Source organism: Balaenoptera physalus, assembly GCF_965194825.1.
Source record: "Balaenoptera physalus genome assembly, chromosome: 15".
Taxonomy (NCBI): Eukaryota; Metazoa; Chordata; class Mammalia; order Artiodactyla; family Balaenopteridae; genus Balaenoptera; species Balaenoptera physalus.
In genome coordinates, this window is record NC_138894.1 from 76,501,311 (window position 1) to 76,515,300 (window position 13,990).

The 13,990-nt window shown below is 41.1% G+C and overlaps 1 protein-coding gene across 5 annotated transcripts in view; it reads right to left on the bottom strand.

Moving 5' to 3' along the window:
- Positions 1-1,275: 1,275 nt before the first annotated feature.
- ZNF512 (zinc finger protein 512) overlaps positions 1,276-13,990 on the bottom strand; it is a 31,777-nt gene continuing 19,062 nt past the window's right edge. For all 5 annotated transcript variants that reach the window (XM_082427940.1, XM_082427938.1, XM_082427939.1 and 2 more), the window contains 4 exons: positions 7,731-7,832; positions 6,743-6,805; positions 5,471-5,569; positions 1,276-3,297 (listed from right to left, as the gene is read on the bottom strand). In XM_082427940.1, the coding sequence (XP_082284066.1) occupies positions 2,989-3,297; positions 5,471-5,569; positions 6,743-6,805; positions 7,731-7,832 (573 nt within the window). In that variant the 3' untranslated portion in view covers positions 1,276-2,988. The remainder of the gene's footprint in view (positions 3,298-5,470; positions 5,570-6,742; positions 6,806-7,730; positions 7,833-13,990) is intronic.

Below are 13,990 nucleotides of genomic sequence, written 5' to 3' on the forward strand. Positions count from 1 at the left end.
CCATTTTCTCCTGATAATGGACAAGTAGGTTATGTAGGAGACTAGGCTCATGAAGAGACCCAAGATTATATCATGACTCAAAGAAAAGACATTTATTTCTTGCTCATACAATAGTCTCAGATAGATAGATCATCCTGATCGGCAAATAGTCTTTCTTGGGGTCATTCAGGGAATCAATATCTTCCATGTTATGGTCTACCATGCCCTAGAGCTGCCTTATCAACTGCATCTAGCCAGAAGAAGGGGAAAGAAAGCATGGAGGTACACTCGCTCTCTTAAAAGTCCTGGCATGGAATTGACACACATCACTTGCACTCACATTCCACCACAGAGAAGTTAGTTGGCTACCCCATCACTACAGGGGAATTGGCTGGAGGGCTGGAAATGTAGTCTAGCCATTTCTCCTATAATCCTATAACTCTGCAAGGTAAAGCCAATTTTGCTGGACAGCCAGTAGTCTCTGGTACAGGATGTTTCCAGTACATATTGGAAATTAGACTGCAACATCATTCTTGTAGATGTCTAGTAGAACACCTGACCAGGAGTAGTTTGTATAGCCGTAGAAGTGAAATTACTGAGTCTCAGGGCATATCTTCAATTTTAAGAGATCCTGCCAATTAGTTTTTAAATTGATTGTACCAATGTCCATTCCAAAGTGCAGGGAGTTCACATTGCTCCAAAATCTAGCTAGACCTGATACCATTCAACGTCAATAAATATTATTCTAATGAATTTGGTTAAAAAACTTAAAAATTCAATTAATATATTTAGTATAATCTCTAGTGAGTCCTGCTGATCCCTGGCTCAGATAGGAAAAAGGATCACCTGCGAGGGCCCTGGATGAGACTGGACAAGTTTAATCTCACACCAATTACAGGCACACATCTGTTATTGGGGGTTTGGGTATAGACCACCACAATAAAGTAAATTTCACAATAAAGCAAGTCACATGAATTTTTCAGTTTCCCAGTGCATATAAAAGGTATGTTTATATTATATTGTAGTCTATTTAAAGTGTGCAATACCATTATGTCTAAAACAACAATGTACATACTTTAATTAAAATCGGTATCTGTAAAGGGAAGAGCAATAAAGCAAGGTATGAGTGGATTCATTTGAACCAGCATATTTCAGGGCCCAAAGAACTATGGACACAACTGTATGTGTTACTTCTTCCAAACTCATTCCCATCTCTAGTCGTTATCTTCCCCAGACACACTGTGTCAGCAAGGAGACAGGTAGCACGTTGGAGTCAATGAACAATGGAAAACATCATTCTAACACAGAGTCATTTATTTTTCTTGCCATTGCCAAACATTCCCCAAGTCTTACTCACCAGAAATTAACAGAGCTTCTCCATTTTCCTCCCTGACAATCCTCATGTACGGAAAGGGCTTTAAGGGAGCAACTGCCAATGACAATGTTGAGTGGACAGACCATGTCCTTCCCTTGTTGCAAAACTACCCGTTCTGGCAGTATCCCAATCAGGTTTCAATGCTCCCATGTTTGAAAGTGGTCTTCACAAAAGCCCACATTTTAAGGCTATATGGAGGAGCACAGAGAACAGAGTTAAAAGTGGTAACAGCCTTTCAGAATTTGAAAAGGCAGTATTGGTCCATATTAGGGTTAAGGGTCCCTGGCTTTTTATGTGGCATAAGCCACAAAAATTGGCAAGAATATAGAAGACCAATATTTATGGAAAAGGGGAAGAGAATCCAGGAATACGACAACAGAGCTGATCTAACCAATGCTCCAAGGAAAGCCAGCCTCAAAGAGAAACAGCCTAACAGATACTATCAGGTAGGCATGAGGTTCAGAAAAAGAACTTTTCTTTCCAACTCCAGATAAATATCTACACCTGGTGTCAAAGTCTCAGGTTATAAAAAGGACAGAACACAACATCTAAAAAAGAAGGTAGAGGACAATATTTTCAGAGAATTCAAAGAGACAGACTTTGGCTAAAGGGAGATACGAGGACTTAACAGAGTGCAGACTAACAAGTCAGGTCAAGTCCAGGGGAGAAGGAATGTGCACCTTGCCTACCAATCTTCACGGGAGTACCAGCAATATTAGGGTTCTGTGTCAAACATCAGGAGCAAAAGGGTTTCTTCCTCTCTCAATGCTCAAAACTTCAGGAGCAAGACAAGCTGCAGGAGGGCACTGGTCATAGCAACAGATGAGGCCTCACACCCAGGGAAGTTGAGGCGGTATTTATTTTTGCTGCTACTTTCTTCTTTCCAGTCATTTTATGTGTGGGACACATTCCTCCTAAGGCTGCATTTCATGTGTGTGGCTCTAGGTACTTACTGCCACCTGGGACAAACAAAGCATTTCCTAGGAAAACCTGTGTCCGGAGGGTCTAGCTTTTTTTATTCTAAATCTATTTTCTCACTTTCAATCCTAAAACCATATTGAGACAACAAACAGCCTCCATAAATTCTGTCACCCAAGCAGACAGGGGAACCTTATTAAAGGAGTGACAACAGTTCTAGGTTCTAGGCTTGTTATATCACAAATACAAAATGATAAATCAGTATGGTTTTAAAAAGTTAGTTTGGAATTGTTTTATAAGATGACGGAGCGACTACGAAATCAATGGAGCTTCCAAGAACATTCTACACCCCAGTACGGAAAGGATAATCAAACAGGTTTCTTAGTCTCGTACGGGGCAAGAAGGGCCTATAGTGGGCCTTAAGGAGGAGCTCTTTGGGCAAGATAAGAGAAAAACAGGAGGACTCCAATGAGAATAGCAGGAAAATCTACCAAAAAGGAGATGGGGGTGGGGGTGGTGGAGGGTCCACGTGAATCAATAGGGAAAACACTGAAATTTACACAGGAAGAAGGAGCTGAGAGTGCCACAGCCTTACACAAACAGCTGAAAGAGTAAATTTCTCTTCACTTGGCCCCCATGACTCAGGCCTCTCCACACAGGTCCCTGTGACCACAGCATCCCATCCACTCTCCCAGGAGTGCTTTCACACTGACTGCCTATTTCTTTCCTCGTTTATGATTCGTCTTTGGGGGCTTGACTTTCTGGAACTGTGTTGGCACTGGCTCCTGCTCTGGTTCTTTACAGGACGTTGCCACAAGCAGTTCCTCATGACTCCTCCTCTGATCCTTCCCTACTCTAAGACTCAGCTCTGTCTCAGGAAGCTCAATGCCAGGCTGCTGCCGCCTTCTTAGAGACCTTCGGCTCCTGTGCTGCTGCCTCCGCTTTTCTTCTTCTTGCTGTCGCTGTTTTATCTTCATCAGCTTCTCAAAGCTTTTGGTCGTTGTTGGGTTTACAACAAACCAGTCCTACAGAGGCAAAACAGAAACATCTGTCGTTGTTGGGTTTACAACAAACCAATCCTACAGAGGCAAAACAGAAAATATAGTGCACTAGGAAGTGGTATGGGAAGATTTTTTTTAAAAGGCATGATTAGGACAGAACACAGTAAAGAGGAAACAGATATGGAACCAGAGCTTAGAACTGTGTCTTTTAAACTGGAGAAATTCAGTACAGAGCAGTCATTACAAGCATTTCTTGTGTAAGACGTGATTTCGGGTACAACAATAAGTGACCTAGGAAGTCTGATTACTTAGCATGATCCCACCCACGCCTCTCCTTTTAAAAATCTTCTCATGAGATGTAAAGCACTGAGCCACAGGAGATTTTTATTTCATGACAGTGTAGTGGTTAAGAGCATGAATTTTGCAGCCAGACCACCCGGGTGCAAATCCTAGCTCTGTTTCTAGCCATGTGACCATCAGAAAATTACTTAACCTCTCTGAGTCTCAGTTTAAAAAATTAAGGGTTAGGGACTTCCCTGGTGGCGCAGTGGTTAAGAATCCGCCTGCCAAGGCAGGGGACATAGGTTCGAGCCTTGGTCCGGGAAGATCCCACATGCCGCGGAGCAACTAAGCCCGTGCGCCACAACTACTGAGCCTGCACCCTAGAGCCCACGAGCCACAACTACTGAGTCCGTGTGCCACAACTACTGAGCCCACATGCTGCAACTACTGAAGCCCAGGAGCCTAGAGCCCGTGCTCCGCAACAAGAGAAGCCACCGCAATGAGAAGCCCGCACACAGCTCTCCGCAACAAGAGAAAGCCTGCGTGCAGCAACGAAGACTGAATGCAGCCAAAAAAAATAAATAAAATTAAAAAAAAAAAAGTGAGGCAGAAAGGGAGGAACAAGGTAAACATGTTTAACACCACAAGGATTTCATAAATACAGGCATAAATTATTGAACAAATACTTGGGAGCAAGTCCCAAACTAAGTGAAATTTGTTGGTTCCAACTTTTGAAACAGAAACTGGAGAAACAAGTGAACTATACAAAGGCCAGATTTTGTCAGGAGATAATTATCTTTCAAATACTTCCCAAAGCATAAAAAGGTAATATTATTAAAAAAAAAAAAAAAAAAAAAAAAGACTGCCTTCCTGAAGAAATCTCAGATATGGAAAGGGATTCCCAAAGCTTCAACCAGTAAAGCAACAGAAACCACAATGGATGACACTAACTAAAGCCCACACTGCTAAGAACTATTGCATCTGAAGGCAGAGGACAGCCGCAGGCGCTTGCTATATTTCCTCACCAGGCAACAACAGTATCTGCAGTAAAATATTCCAAGAGAATGTACACTCTACTCCTTGAGCTTTTGCAATAAGGGTATTTAATTATATAGTAGACAATTTCTCTGTTCACCTAGACTCCTAAAAACTTTCCCCAAGAGAAAACTCTTGACCTTCTGAACTTAAAGCATTTTTAACAGAATTTTTTAATTTTGAAAATTTACAAACTTTCCAGAAAAGTTACAATAGTTCAATGAACACCTAGATTGACCATTGTCAATCTCTCTTCCCCTCCTTCTCTTCCTTCTTCCCTCCCTCCCTCCCTTCCTCTGAACCATTCACAATTTAGCTACAGACATGACACTTCATCCCTAAAAACATCATCATGTATCTGCCTAAGAACAAGCGCATTCCCCTGCATAACTACAATACAATTATCACATTTTGGAATATTAACATTGACACATTACTATTACTTAGTAGTACAGCTAGTATTCAAATTGCCTCAACTGTCTCAATAACATCTTTTACATTGTTTCTATGTGGTATTTCAACAATATTCAAAACAGGTTGCTCAAAGATGTTGGAATACCAGAAAACAGGAGCATAGACATTGCTGCGAAACAAGAATTCCAAAGGTGTAAATGCAGCCTGGTTCCCAAATGTCTGATTTAATTGGACTTAAGATAATTAGAAGAGTCAGGGATGCTCACACCCACAGTGATTTTAAATGCTTTCACAGAAAAATACTAGTACACGTCTAATTTTAGGAAGTTTGTAAACTCTAATGTAGACCCTTTAGTCTCTCTGACAGTCTTAGCCTATAAGAACAGGCACAAAATTCACATCCCTTGTGGCATATTCATGGGGTCCACAAGATTATAAAAACACCGTGGGAAAGGAGAAACCTCACCTCAGCGTGGACAGAGTTGATGTGATACTTGACACCACTCTCTGACACAAATTCTTTTTGACATAGAAGACACTTGTATTTTCCAGCCACAAAGGTTCCCTATTTTCAAGAAAGAAAGAAAGAGAATGGTAAATTCAGGAACACATACCTGGGCAATGGGTAGCGACTGTCAGAGATGAAAAGAGGAGATACTACCTTCAGCAAAGTGAAGAAGGAAGAAAATCCAAAACAGCACTATATTTAGGAAAACAAGTTTGGGCGTACTATCACCATAATACATCTATCCTAATGCAATTCTATACCAAACACCGACCCCACTGATCCTCCCCAACACAACCTGAAGTTCCCCTAATTTTATTATGTAACACGTCACATTTTTCTATCTTCCCTTATGTCTTCCATTTCACTTCCAGGTTCTCTTGGTTCCTCCCCTCAAATGATCAAACTCCTTAAGTTCAATGAGGCACCAATGTGCAATTCTTCCCACTAGAATCAATCCACTGCTGCAAAGAGTGCCTTAGGAATCCAGAATTAGAAGAGTACCCTCCATAAGACCTAGCTGAATGACTCAGAAACTAGGATCAAGATGACAAACTCCTAAGCATTCCTGGACAGATCTGGTTTGGATGCCTCCAACTCCCTTGTTGCCTTGACTGAGACTTCTCTCCACTCCTGAAGCTGCGGGTTTCCGTGGTGCTTATTTTGTGTGAGGAGATACTTCTGAATGGGAATGGAAAGTGGCAGCAATCCCCATGACTGGTAGGTTGTAGGGCACCGGGGTCAACATGGAAAAGATTCAGTGAGGTGAATGGCTATTAGCCTAACACCCAGGGATCACATCTCTCATCCCCAGAAGCCAGAATAGTTCAGATGGGTTTGAGGATCTTCACCAATCCAGATAAGCACAATGTAGGTTGATTCTAGGAAGTTGAAGGCCCAATAAGACAGGGCAGGCCCAGTGTGGTAGACGCTCAGGTGGAAGAAGTTAAATCCCTGGTAGGGACTCAGAACTATATATTTTTCTCCAAATTTTTTCATTGATATGACTTATGGCTATTTTGGCCCATTCTGCATCTTGGACATACCCTGGCATCCCACCCAATTAACAGACCGAGGATCTTTGGGACAAACAAAAAAAACTAAACGAAACTAAACCAGCCTTTGAAGATAATAGCAAACAGGACAACTAGCTGTTCACTGAATCTGAATTCTCTTCCATGTCAGACTATTTTAGAGGTCACGTTAAGATAAATAGTTCAGAACATTACAAACCAATGTACAAGAGCCCAGGTGAGCTTTAAGGCCAGATACACTACTGTAGACAGCCTCACAGCCCTGAAAAAGAGAAAAAGAAATCATGTGAAGACTACACCAAACAGCATCCTTTTCTTAGCAATCTGGCCATTTACACTAACCCACTGTACCCTTGCGGGGGGGAGGGAGGGGGGAAGAAGCCCAATAAATTGCACCACAAACCACACAGAAAAATATGTAAGCCAAAGAACAAAAAGAAAACCAAGGAAAGGTAAAAGAAAAAGAGGTAAATAAGTTGTTTAAAAAAGCTTAAAACACTCTGTTCCCTGGTACTTTTCTGATACTTACAAAAATACAAAAAATTGTATGCTCAAATTTTTCCAAAAATCAGCTTTCTTTAGTGCAAATGTGTCTTTTACTTCTTATATATCTACTCCTGCCCAAAGTACTGCATATATAGCTGTAGTAGATTAATGATGGCTGGAAATTCTCTGCCACTCTTCCCATCAAGAAGTGAGTCATTTATCCTCCCTTTGAAACTGGATAAGTCCTGAGATTTTTTTGACCAACAGCATGCTATGGAAATGAGGCTGAACAAATTCTGAAGCTAGGCCTAAGAGATCTGAGCTGTTGCTTTTATGTTCTTGGAATACTCTGTCTGAGAATTCAGTCACCATGTACCCCACTGGTAACCCAACTACCATGCAAGAGAGAGAGGCCATATGGACAATCAATCTCCCAGCTGAAGTAGCTGCTTTGAAGCCACCTGGTATTCAGGCCCCATCAGAGCTTCCAGCAGAATGCAACCCATGAATGATTCCAGCTGGTGCCATATACAACTGCCCTCTGAGCCTTGATAGAATTGTTGATTTACAGGATCGTTAACAAAGTAATTGATATTTTAAGCCTCTAAAGTTCAGGTGCTTTGTCACAAAGGAATAAATAACTGAAACAACAGCAGATGCTTGATCAACATTTAGTGAATAAATGAATGAGAAAGAACCACCTGGTTAGGACACTGAATGCGATGATACTTCTTGATATCTGACTTCCACTTGTGTAGTACTTCCTGGCTGAAGGTCGGTAGCCCAGGACGAGTATATTTTAACTAAAAGACAAGCAACATTTTGTTGGAGGAATCCAACTTTCAACTAAAATACTCCAAAAGTAACAGAATTACATAACTCTTCAGGTTCATATAATTCTAGAGTTGCAGAAGTATATTTTCATACACAAAAATGATAATATGTAAGATCCTTTAAAGTTCCTGAAACACGTAAGTATAATTGCCTACTGTTCTGTCTTAAAATAGTTTGATTTTTAAGAGGACAGGAGACTTTCAGATATAACACTTCATCTAAAGTTGAAAAAAACAGCTAGTGACAGAGCATTATACAGTTAAAATATTTGTTACAAGAGAAAGCAATATAAATTTTCCCTCTCTATATATTATATATAATATGTATATATTATACTCAAGGAACATATATATATTACATATTCAATAGAAATATATGGATATGGGTCAAAGGCTATAAATCAAAATGTTAACAGTGGTATTCTCTGGGTGCTAGAATTTTGAGTGATTTTCATTTTTTTCCTGCTTATCTGCATTTATCATTTTTCTTCAATGACATCATGTTAATTTTTGATATTTTAAAAATTCTAACACAAAAAAATTAAGGTTCAACCTGAAAGAATGTGAGAAAACTCAGGGAATAGAACATCTATTCTTTGCTTATACTGCAAAAGTAGAATTATTCCTAGCACTTCCTTTCACATGCTTTGACACCAGTTAGTCTCTTCTTACAACTATAACTAGTTTCCAGAAGAGTTAACACCTGTAGAGACAGTTCTTGCAAAGTTCACCATTGGTAATACACAGTCCTCCTGCTTGAAAAATGGAAGCATCTGAAAGGAAACTGATTCTCTGAGACAGAAGAACAGATCCAAGCCCACAGAGGTTAATGGAGGAAGTAAGAAAGGTAACCTAAAGAACCTTCGGTAAATCACAGTACAAAACTGGTTTTATTTATAAGCATTTCCTCTTTCTTAGTCATTTTAATAGTATTAATTCTTCCAATCCATGAGCATGGTATATTTTTCCATTTGTTTCTGTTGTCTGCAATTTCTTTCATCAGTGTCTTATAGTTTTCTAAGTATAGGTCTTTTACCTCCTTTGTGAGATTTATTCCTAGGTATTTCATTCTTTTTGATGCAATTGTTAATGGGATTGTTTTAATTCTGATTTCTGATAGCTTGTTTTTAGTGTATAGAAACAAAACAGATTTCTGTGTATTAATTTTGTACCCTGCAACTTTCCTGAATTCATTGATCAGTTCTATTAGCTTTTGGTGGTATCCTTTGGATTTTCTTTATATTGTATTATGTCATCTGCAAACAGTGACAATTTTACTTCTTTCCAGTTTGGATGCCATTGATTTTATTTTCTCGTCTGATTGCTGTTGCTAGGACTTCCAATACTATGTTTAATAAAAGTGGGCATCCTTATCTTCTTGATCTTAGAAGAAACGCTTTTAGCTTTCCACTATTGAGTAGGATGTTACTGGCAGGCTTGTAACAGATGGCCTTTATCATGTTGACGTATGTTCCCTCTGTAACCACTTTGCTGAGAATTTTTATCATAGATGGATTGCATTTTGTCAAAAGTTTTTCTGTATCTATTCAGATAACCACATGCTTTCCATTCTTTCGTTTGTTAATGTGGTATATCACACTGACTGATTTGTGGATACTGAACCATCATTGCATCCCTGAGATAAATCCCACATGATCATGGTGTAAGATCCTTTTAATGTATTGTTGAATTAGATTTGCTAATACTTTGTTGAGGATTTTGCTTTATGTTCATCAGTGATACTGACCTGTAATTTTCTTTTTTTGTGGTGTCTTTGTCAGGTTTTGGTATCAGGGTGATGCTGGCTTCACAGAATGAGTTCAGAAGTGTTCCTTCCTCTTCAATTTTTTGAAAGAGTTTGAGAAGGGCCAGTGTTCACTCTTCTTTATATGTTTTGTAGAATTGACCTATGAGGCCATCTGGTCCTGAACTTCTGTTCGTAGGGAGCTTTTAAATTACTGATTCAATTTGGTCTGTTCATATTTTCTATTTCTTCCTGATTCAGTCTTGGGAGATTGGATGTTTCTAGGAATTTATCCATTTCAGTTGCTGTATTCTTCAGTTCTTCGGTTCTTCTTTATATTTTTTAACTCTTTGTTAAACTTCTCATTGTTCATCCATTCTTTTCCTGATTTCATTGAGTATCTTTATGAGCATCACCTTGAACTCTATCAGGTAGAAGGCTTATCTACTCTTTGCTTAGTTCTTCTTCCAGGATTTTGTCTTGTTCCTTCGTCTGGAACATAGTCCTCTTTCTCCTCATTTTGCCTAATTCTCTGTGTTTATTTCCATATATTAGACAGGTCAGTTACAGTTCCCCATCTTGGAGAAGTGGCCTTATGTATGAGACATCCTGTGGCACCTAGCAGCACACTCCCCTCGGGTCACCAGAACAATATGCTCTAGGGATTTCCCCCTATGTGGGCTATGTGAGCCCTTCTCTAGTGGCGGGGCTGGCTACTGTGGGCACACTGGTAGGCGGGGCTGGCACCTGGTCCAGCTGGCTGCTAGGCCCTGACTGACGCAGTGGCTGCCGGCCCACTGGTGGGCAAGACTGGGTCCCAGTGCGGCTGACAGCAGGTCCCCGGGGGGTCCTGGGACTGGTGGTGACCTGCTGGTGGGCAGAACTGGGTCCTAGGGTGTCTGGCTACCAGGATTGGGGGCACCCAGGGATGATACTGGCCTGCTGGTGGATGGGACAAGTCCAGTAAGGCTGGCTGTGTAGCCCAGGGGGTCCTGGGGCTGGTGCCAACCCACTGTTGGGCAGGTCCAGGTCCCAGAAAAGCTGCCTGTGCAGCCTGGGGCTCTTAGTGCTGGAGCTGGCCCACTGGTGAGCAGGGCCAGGCTCTAGGGGGTGTCAGGGCTGGTGCAGGCCTGCTGGGGGGCGGGGCCAGGTCCTGGGCCAGGGGTGGAGGGAGCTGGGTCCCAGCGTGGTAGCTGCTCAGCCTGAGCCGGTCCTGGGACTGGTGCTGACTGGCTGGTGGGTGGTAAGGCCCTGGTGCTCACAGGCCGGAGGGAGGACTCCAGAACGGCACTTGCCAGCACCGGTGTCCTCGCAGTCAAACACGCGCCCCAAAATGGCTGCCGCCAGTGACTGTTTCCCCTGGGGGAGTCACAGTTGCCTCCTGCCTCTCTGGGAGGCTCTCTAAAACCAGCAAGTGGGTCTGACTCAGGCTTCTTTCCAATTACTGTCTCTGTGCTGGGTCTTGGCGTGTGTGAGGTTTTTGGTGCGCTCTCTAAGAGGAGTCTCTGTTTCCTACAGCCCTCTGGCTCTCCTGTATGCAAGCCCTGCTGGCCTTCAGCGTCAGACGTTCTGGGGGGTTGTCTTCCCAGTGCAGGACCCCCAGGCTGGGGAGGAGTCAGGTGGGGGGCTCAGACCCCTCACAGCCTGGGGAGAACTGCTGCAGTTATGAATATTCTTCTGCTTGTGGGTCACCTATCCAGGGATATGGGTCTTGACTACCATGTCTCTGCCCCTCCTACCCATCTTGTTGTAGTTCCTTCTTTACATCTTTAGTTGTGGATATAACTGCTATTTTCTGCTAGTCTTCACCTCATTCTCAAAGATAGTTGCTCTGTAAACAGGTCTGTCCATGGGAGGAGGTGAGCTCACAGTCATACTACTCTACCATCTTGGCTACTCCCCCATGAATGGTTTAAATTAAATAGGATGTAGGGGGAACGCAAAATGTAGTAAGAGTAACACATGAACCTTATTCAAATGGGAAATATAATTATTACAAATGAGAAACATAATGAAAGGAGTGGGGGAGGTGGGAACCAACCTAAGAAACTTTGGAAAACAGTACTTTGACTATATATGCTAAGGCTAAAGATTAAAAAAACTGTATACAAATATTAGTCTCTAGTTAGTAAATTTGTTTTTTACAAATTTGAGGTATGGGTTAACAATTCTGAAACTACTTCATGTTATAGTAGGATTGAGCAAATAAATAAATGTACTGTAGACAGTGACAGCCAGGATTCTCACTACTAGAGAAAGGAGTTACAAGTAAGGAAAAAAGACGGTGCGAATGAAACTTGTAGTGTTGGACTGGAGATGAATCATGGCTTTAAACAGACAGATATAGAATAAATACTAGTACGTGTATGTGTGCATGAATATTCATACATAAATGTCATATTTCTATCTGTCAAGAGGGCCCAGAAGCAATGACATCCCAGTAGGAATGAGTACACCTAGCACTCAAATCTTTGTTTCTAAATATATTCTCCAATAAAAGAAAGCAGGATTCCTTAGAGAAACAGTTGGTTCCAGGGCTGGGGCAAGAAAAATACAAGATGCACCTACTGTATCTCATGTTGTCAGAGAATTTAAAAATGCTCAAAAAGTGATAGGGACATGCTGAAAAGACACAGGAGCCCACTTGAAAGAGCCCTTGATGGCCAAATCTGGGACAATTTGAGCAGCAAAATAATAATAGCATTGGATTATAACCCTAGAATAAAATAAGTATCCATGACTCCATACTTACATAAATCATAGAAGAAAAAGATCTTTCTCACAGTAGAATTCCAATTAACAATTGAATAAGAAATGATGGAAACAGAAAACCATCATTAGACTAAAACACAATAGAAATAATTGTTGCAGGCAAGAATCACTGATGGATGCTAAAAGTAAGTGGGCAGAAGTATAAAAAGACAGATTAGTTGAATGTCTCAATCTCGCCACAAAATATTTATTAATTACAAAGGGGAAACTGTAATTTTGCCATGGAGAAAACCGGACACCTAATCAAGTGACCAAGGTTATTATCATCAGTAAAAAGATACATATACCTCCTAATACGGTACATTGTGAAGGGCCAACATTGCTTTGAAGGCATTTTTGCCAAAAACATAAAACCTTCAATCTAATCTTGAGAAAATACCAGACACACCCACATTAGGGATATTCTACAAAATAACCAGATAGTCTCTTCAAAAGTGTCAAGGACACAAAAGACAAAGAATGCCCAAAGAACTGTAACAGATTGGAGGAGACTAAGGAGACACAGTAAACATAATTAAATGTGGAATCCTGATGGGATGCTGATGGGATCGTGTTATACTTACATGTAAGATGTTGGCATTAGAGGAAGCTGGGTAAAGAGCACATGGAAACTCTGTACTAATTTTGCAATGATTTTGTAAGTCTAAAAGTATTTCAAAATACAAAGGTTTTTTAAAAAAGGAATATAGATTTGTAAAATAGTAAGAAATATATATTGGTCTCTGCGCCCTAGATCCTGCTAATACTTAGTCTTTGACCCTGGTACTTGACACAGAGGTCCTAAAATTTGTAATTCCCTCAGTTATAGGAATATCTGACACAGAGCTCCTAAATCTCTTGGAATTTCCTGGGTGACAGAAGCATCTTTTGTTCTAATGAGTTGACTCTTGGTGGACTCCTAGAAGGGGGCTGGTCACCAGAAAGACAAAGCAATGATTAGAAGTTTGGAACTTTCAGGCCCACCTCCCATTCTCTGGGAAGCAGAGAGGGTATGAAAATGGAGTTAATAATCAATCATGCCTATGTGATGAACCCTCCATAAAAATCCCCAAATAACAGGGTTCAGAGAACTTCTGGGTTGGTGAACATATCTATGTGCCAGGAGAGTGACACACCCCCAACTCCACAGGACAAGAGCTCTGATGCTCAGGACTCTTCCAGACCTCACCCTATGTATCTCTTCATCTGGTTGTTCATCTGTACCCTTCATTACATCCTTTATAATAAACCAGTAAACGTGTTTCCCTGAGTTCTGTGAATCATTTGAGCAAATTATCAAACCCAAGGAGGGGGTCATGGGAACCCCAATTTATAGCCAATCCATCAGAGTACAAGTTGACAACCTGGGACTTATGACTGGAATGTGAAGTTAAAGCAGTCTTGTGGGATTGAGCCTTAACTTATATGATATGATATTAACTCCAAGTAGATAGTGTCAGAACTATATTAAATTGTAGGATACCCAGCTGGTGTTGGAGAATTGGCCAGTGTGGGAAAACCCCACACATCTGGTATCAGAAGTATTGTGAGTGTGTAGTAGTGTGAGAGTAAAGGAAAACACAGGAGGTTTTCCTAAACAAATTGCTTGTGTTTGCATCAAGAAACACCAGAA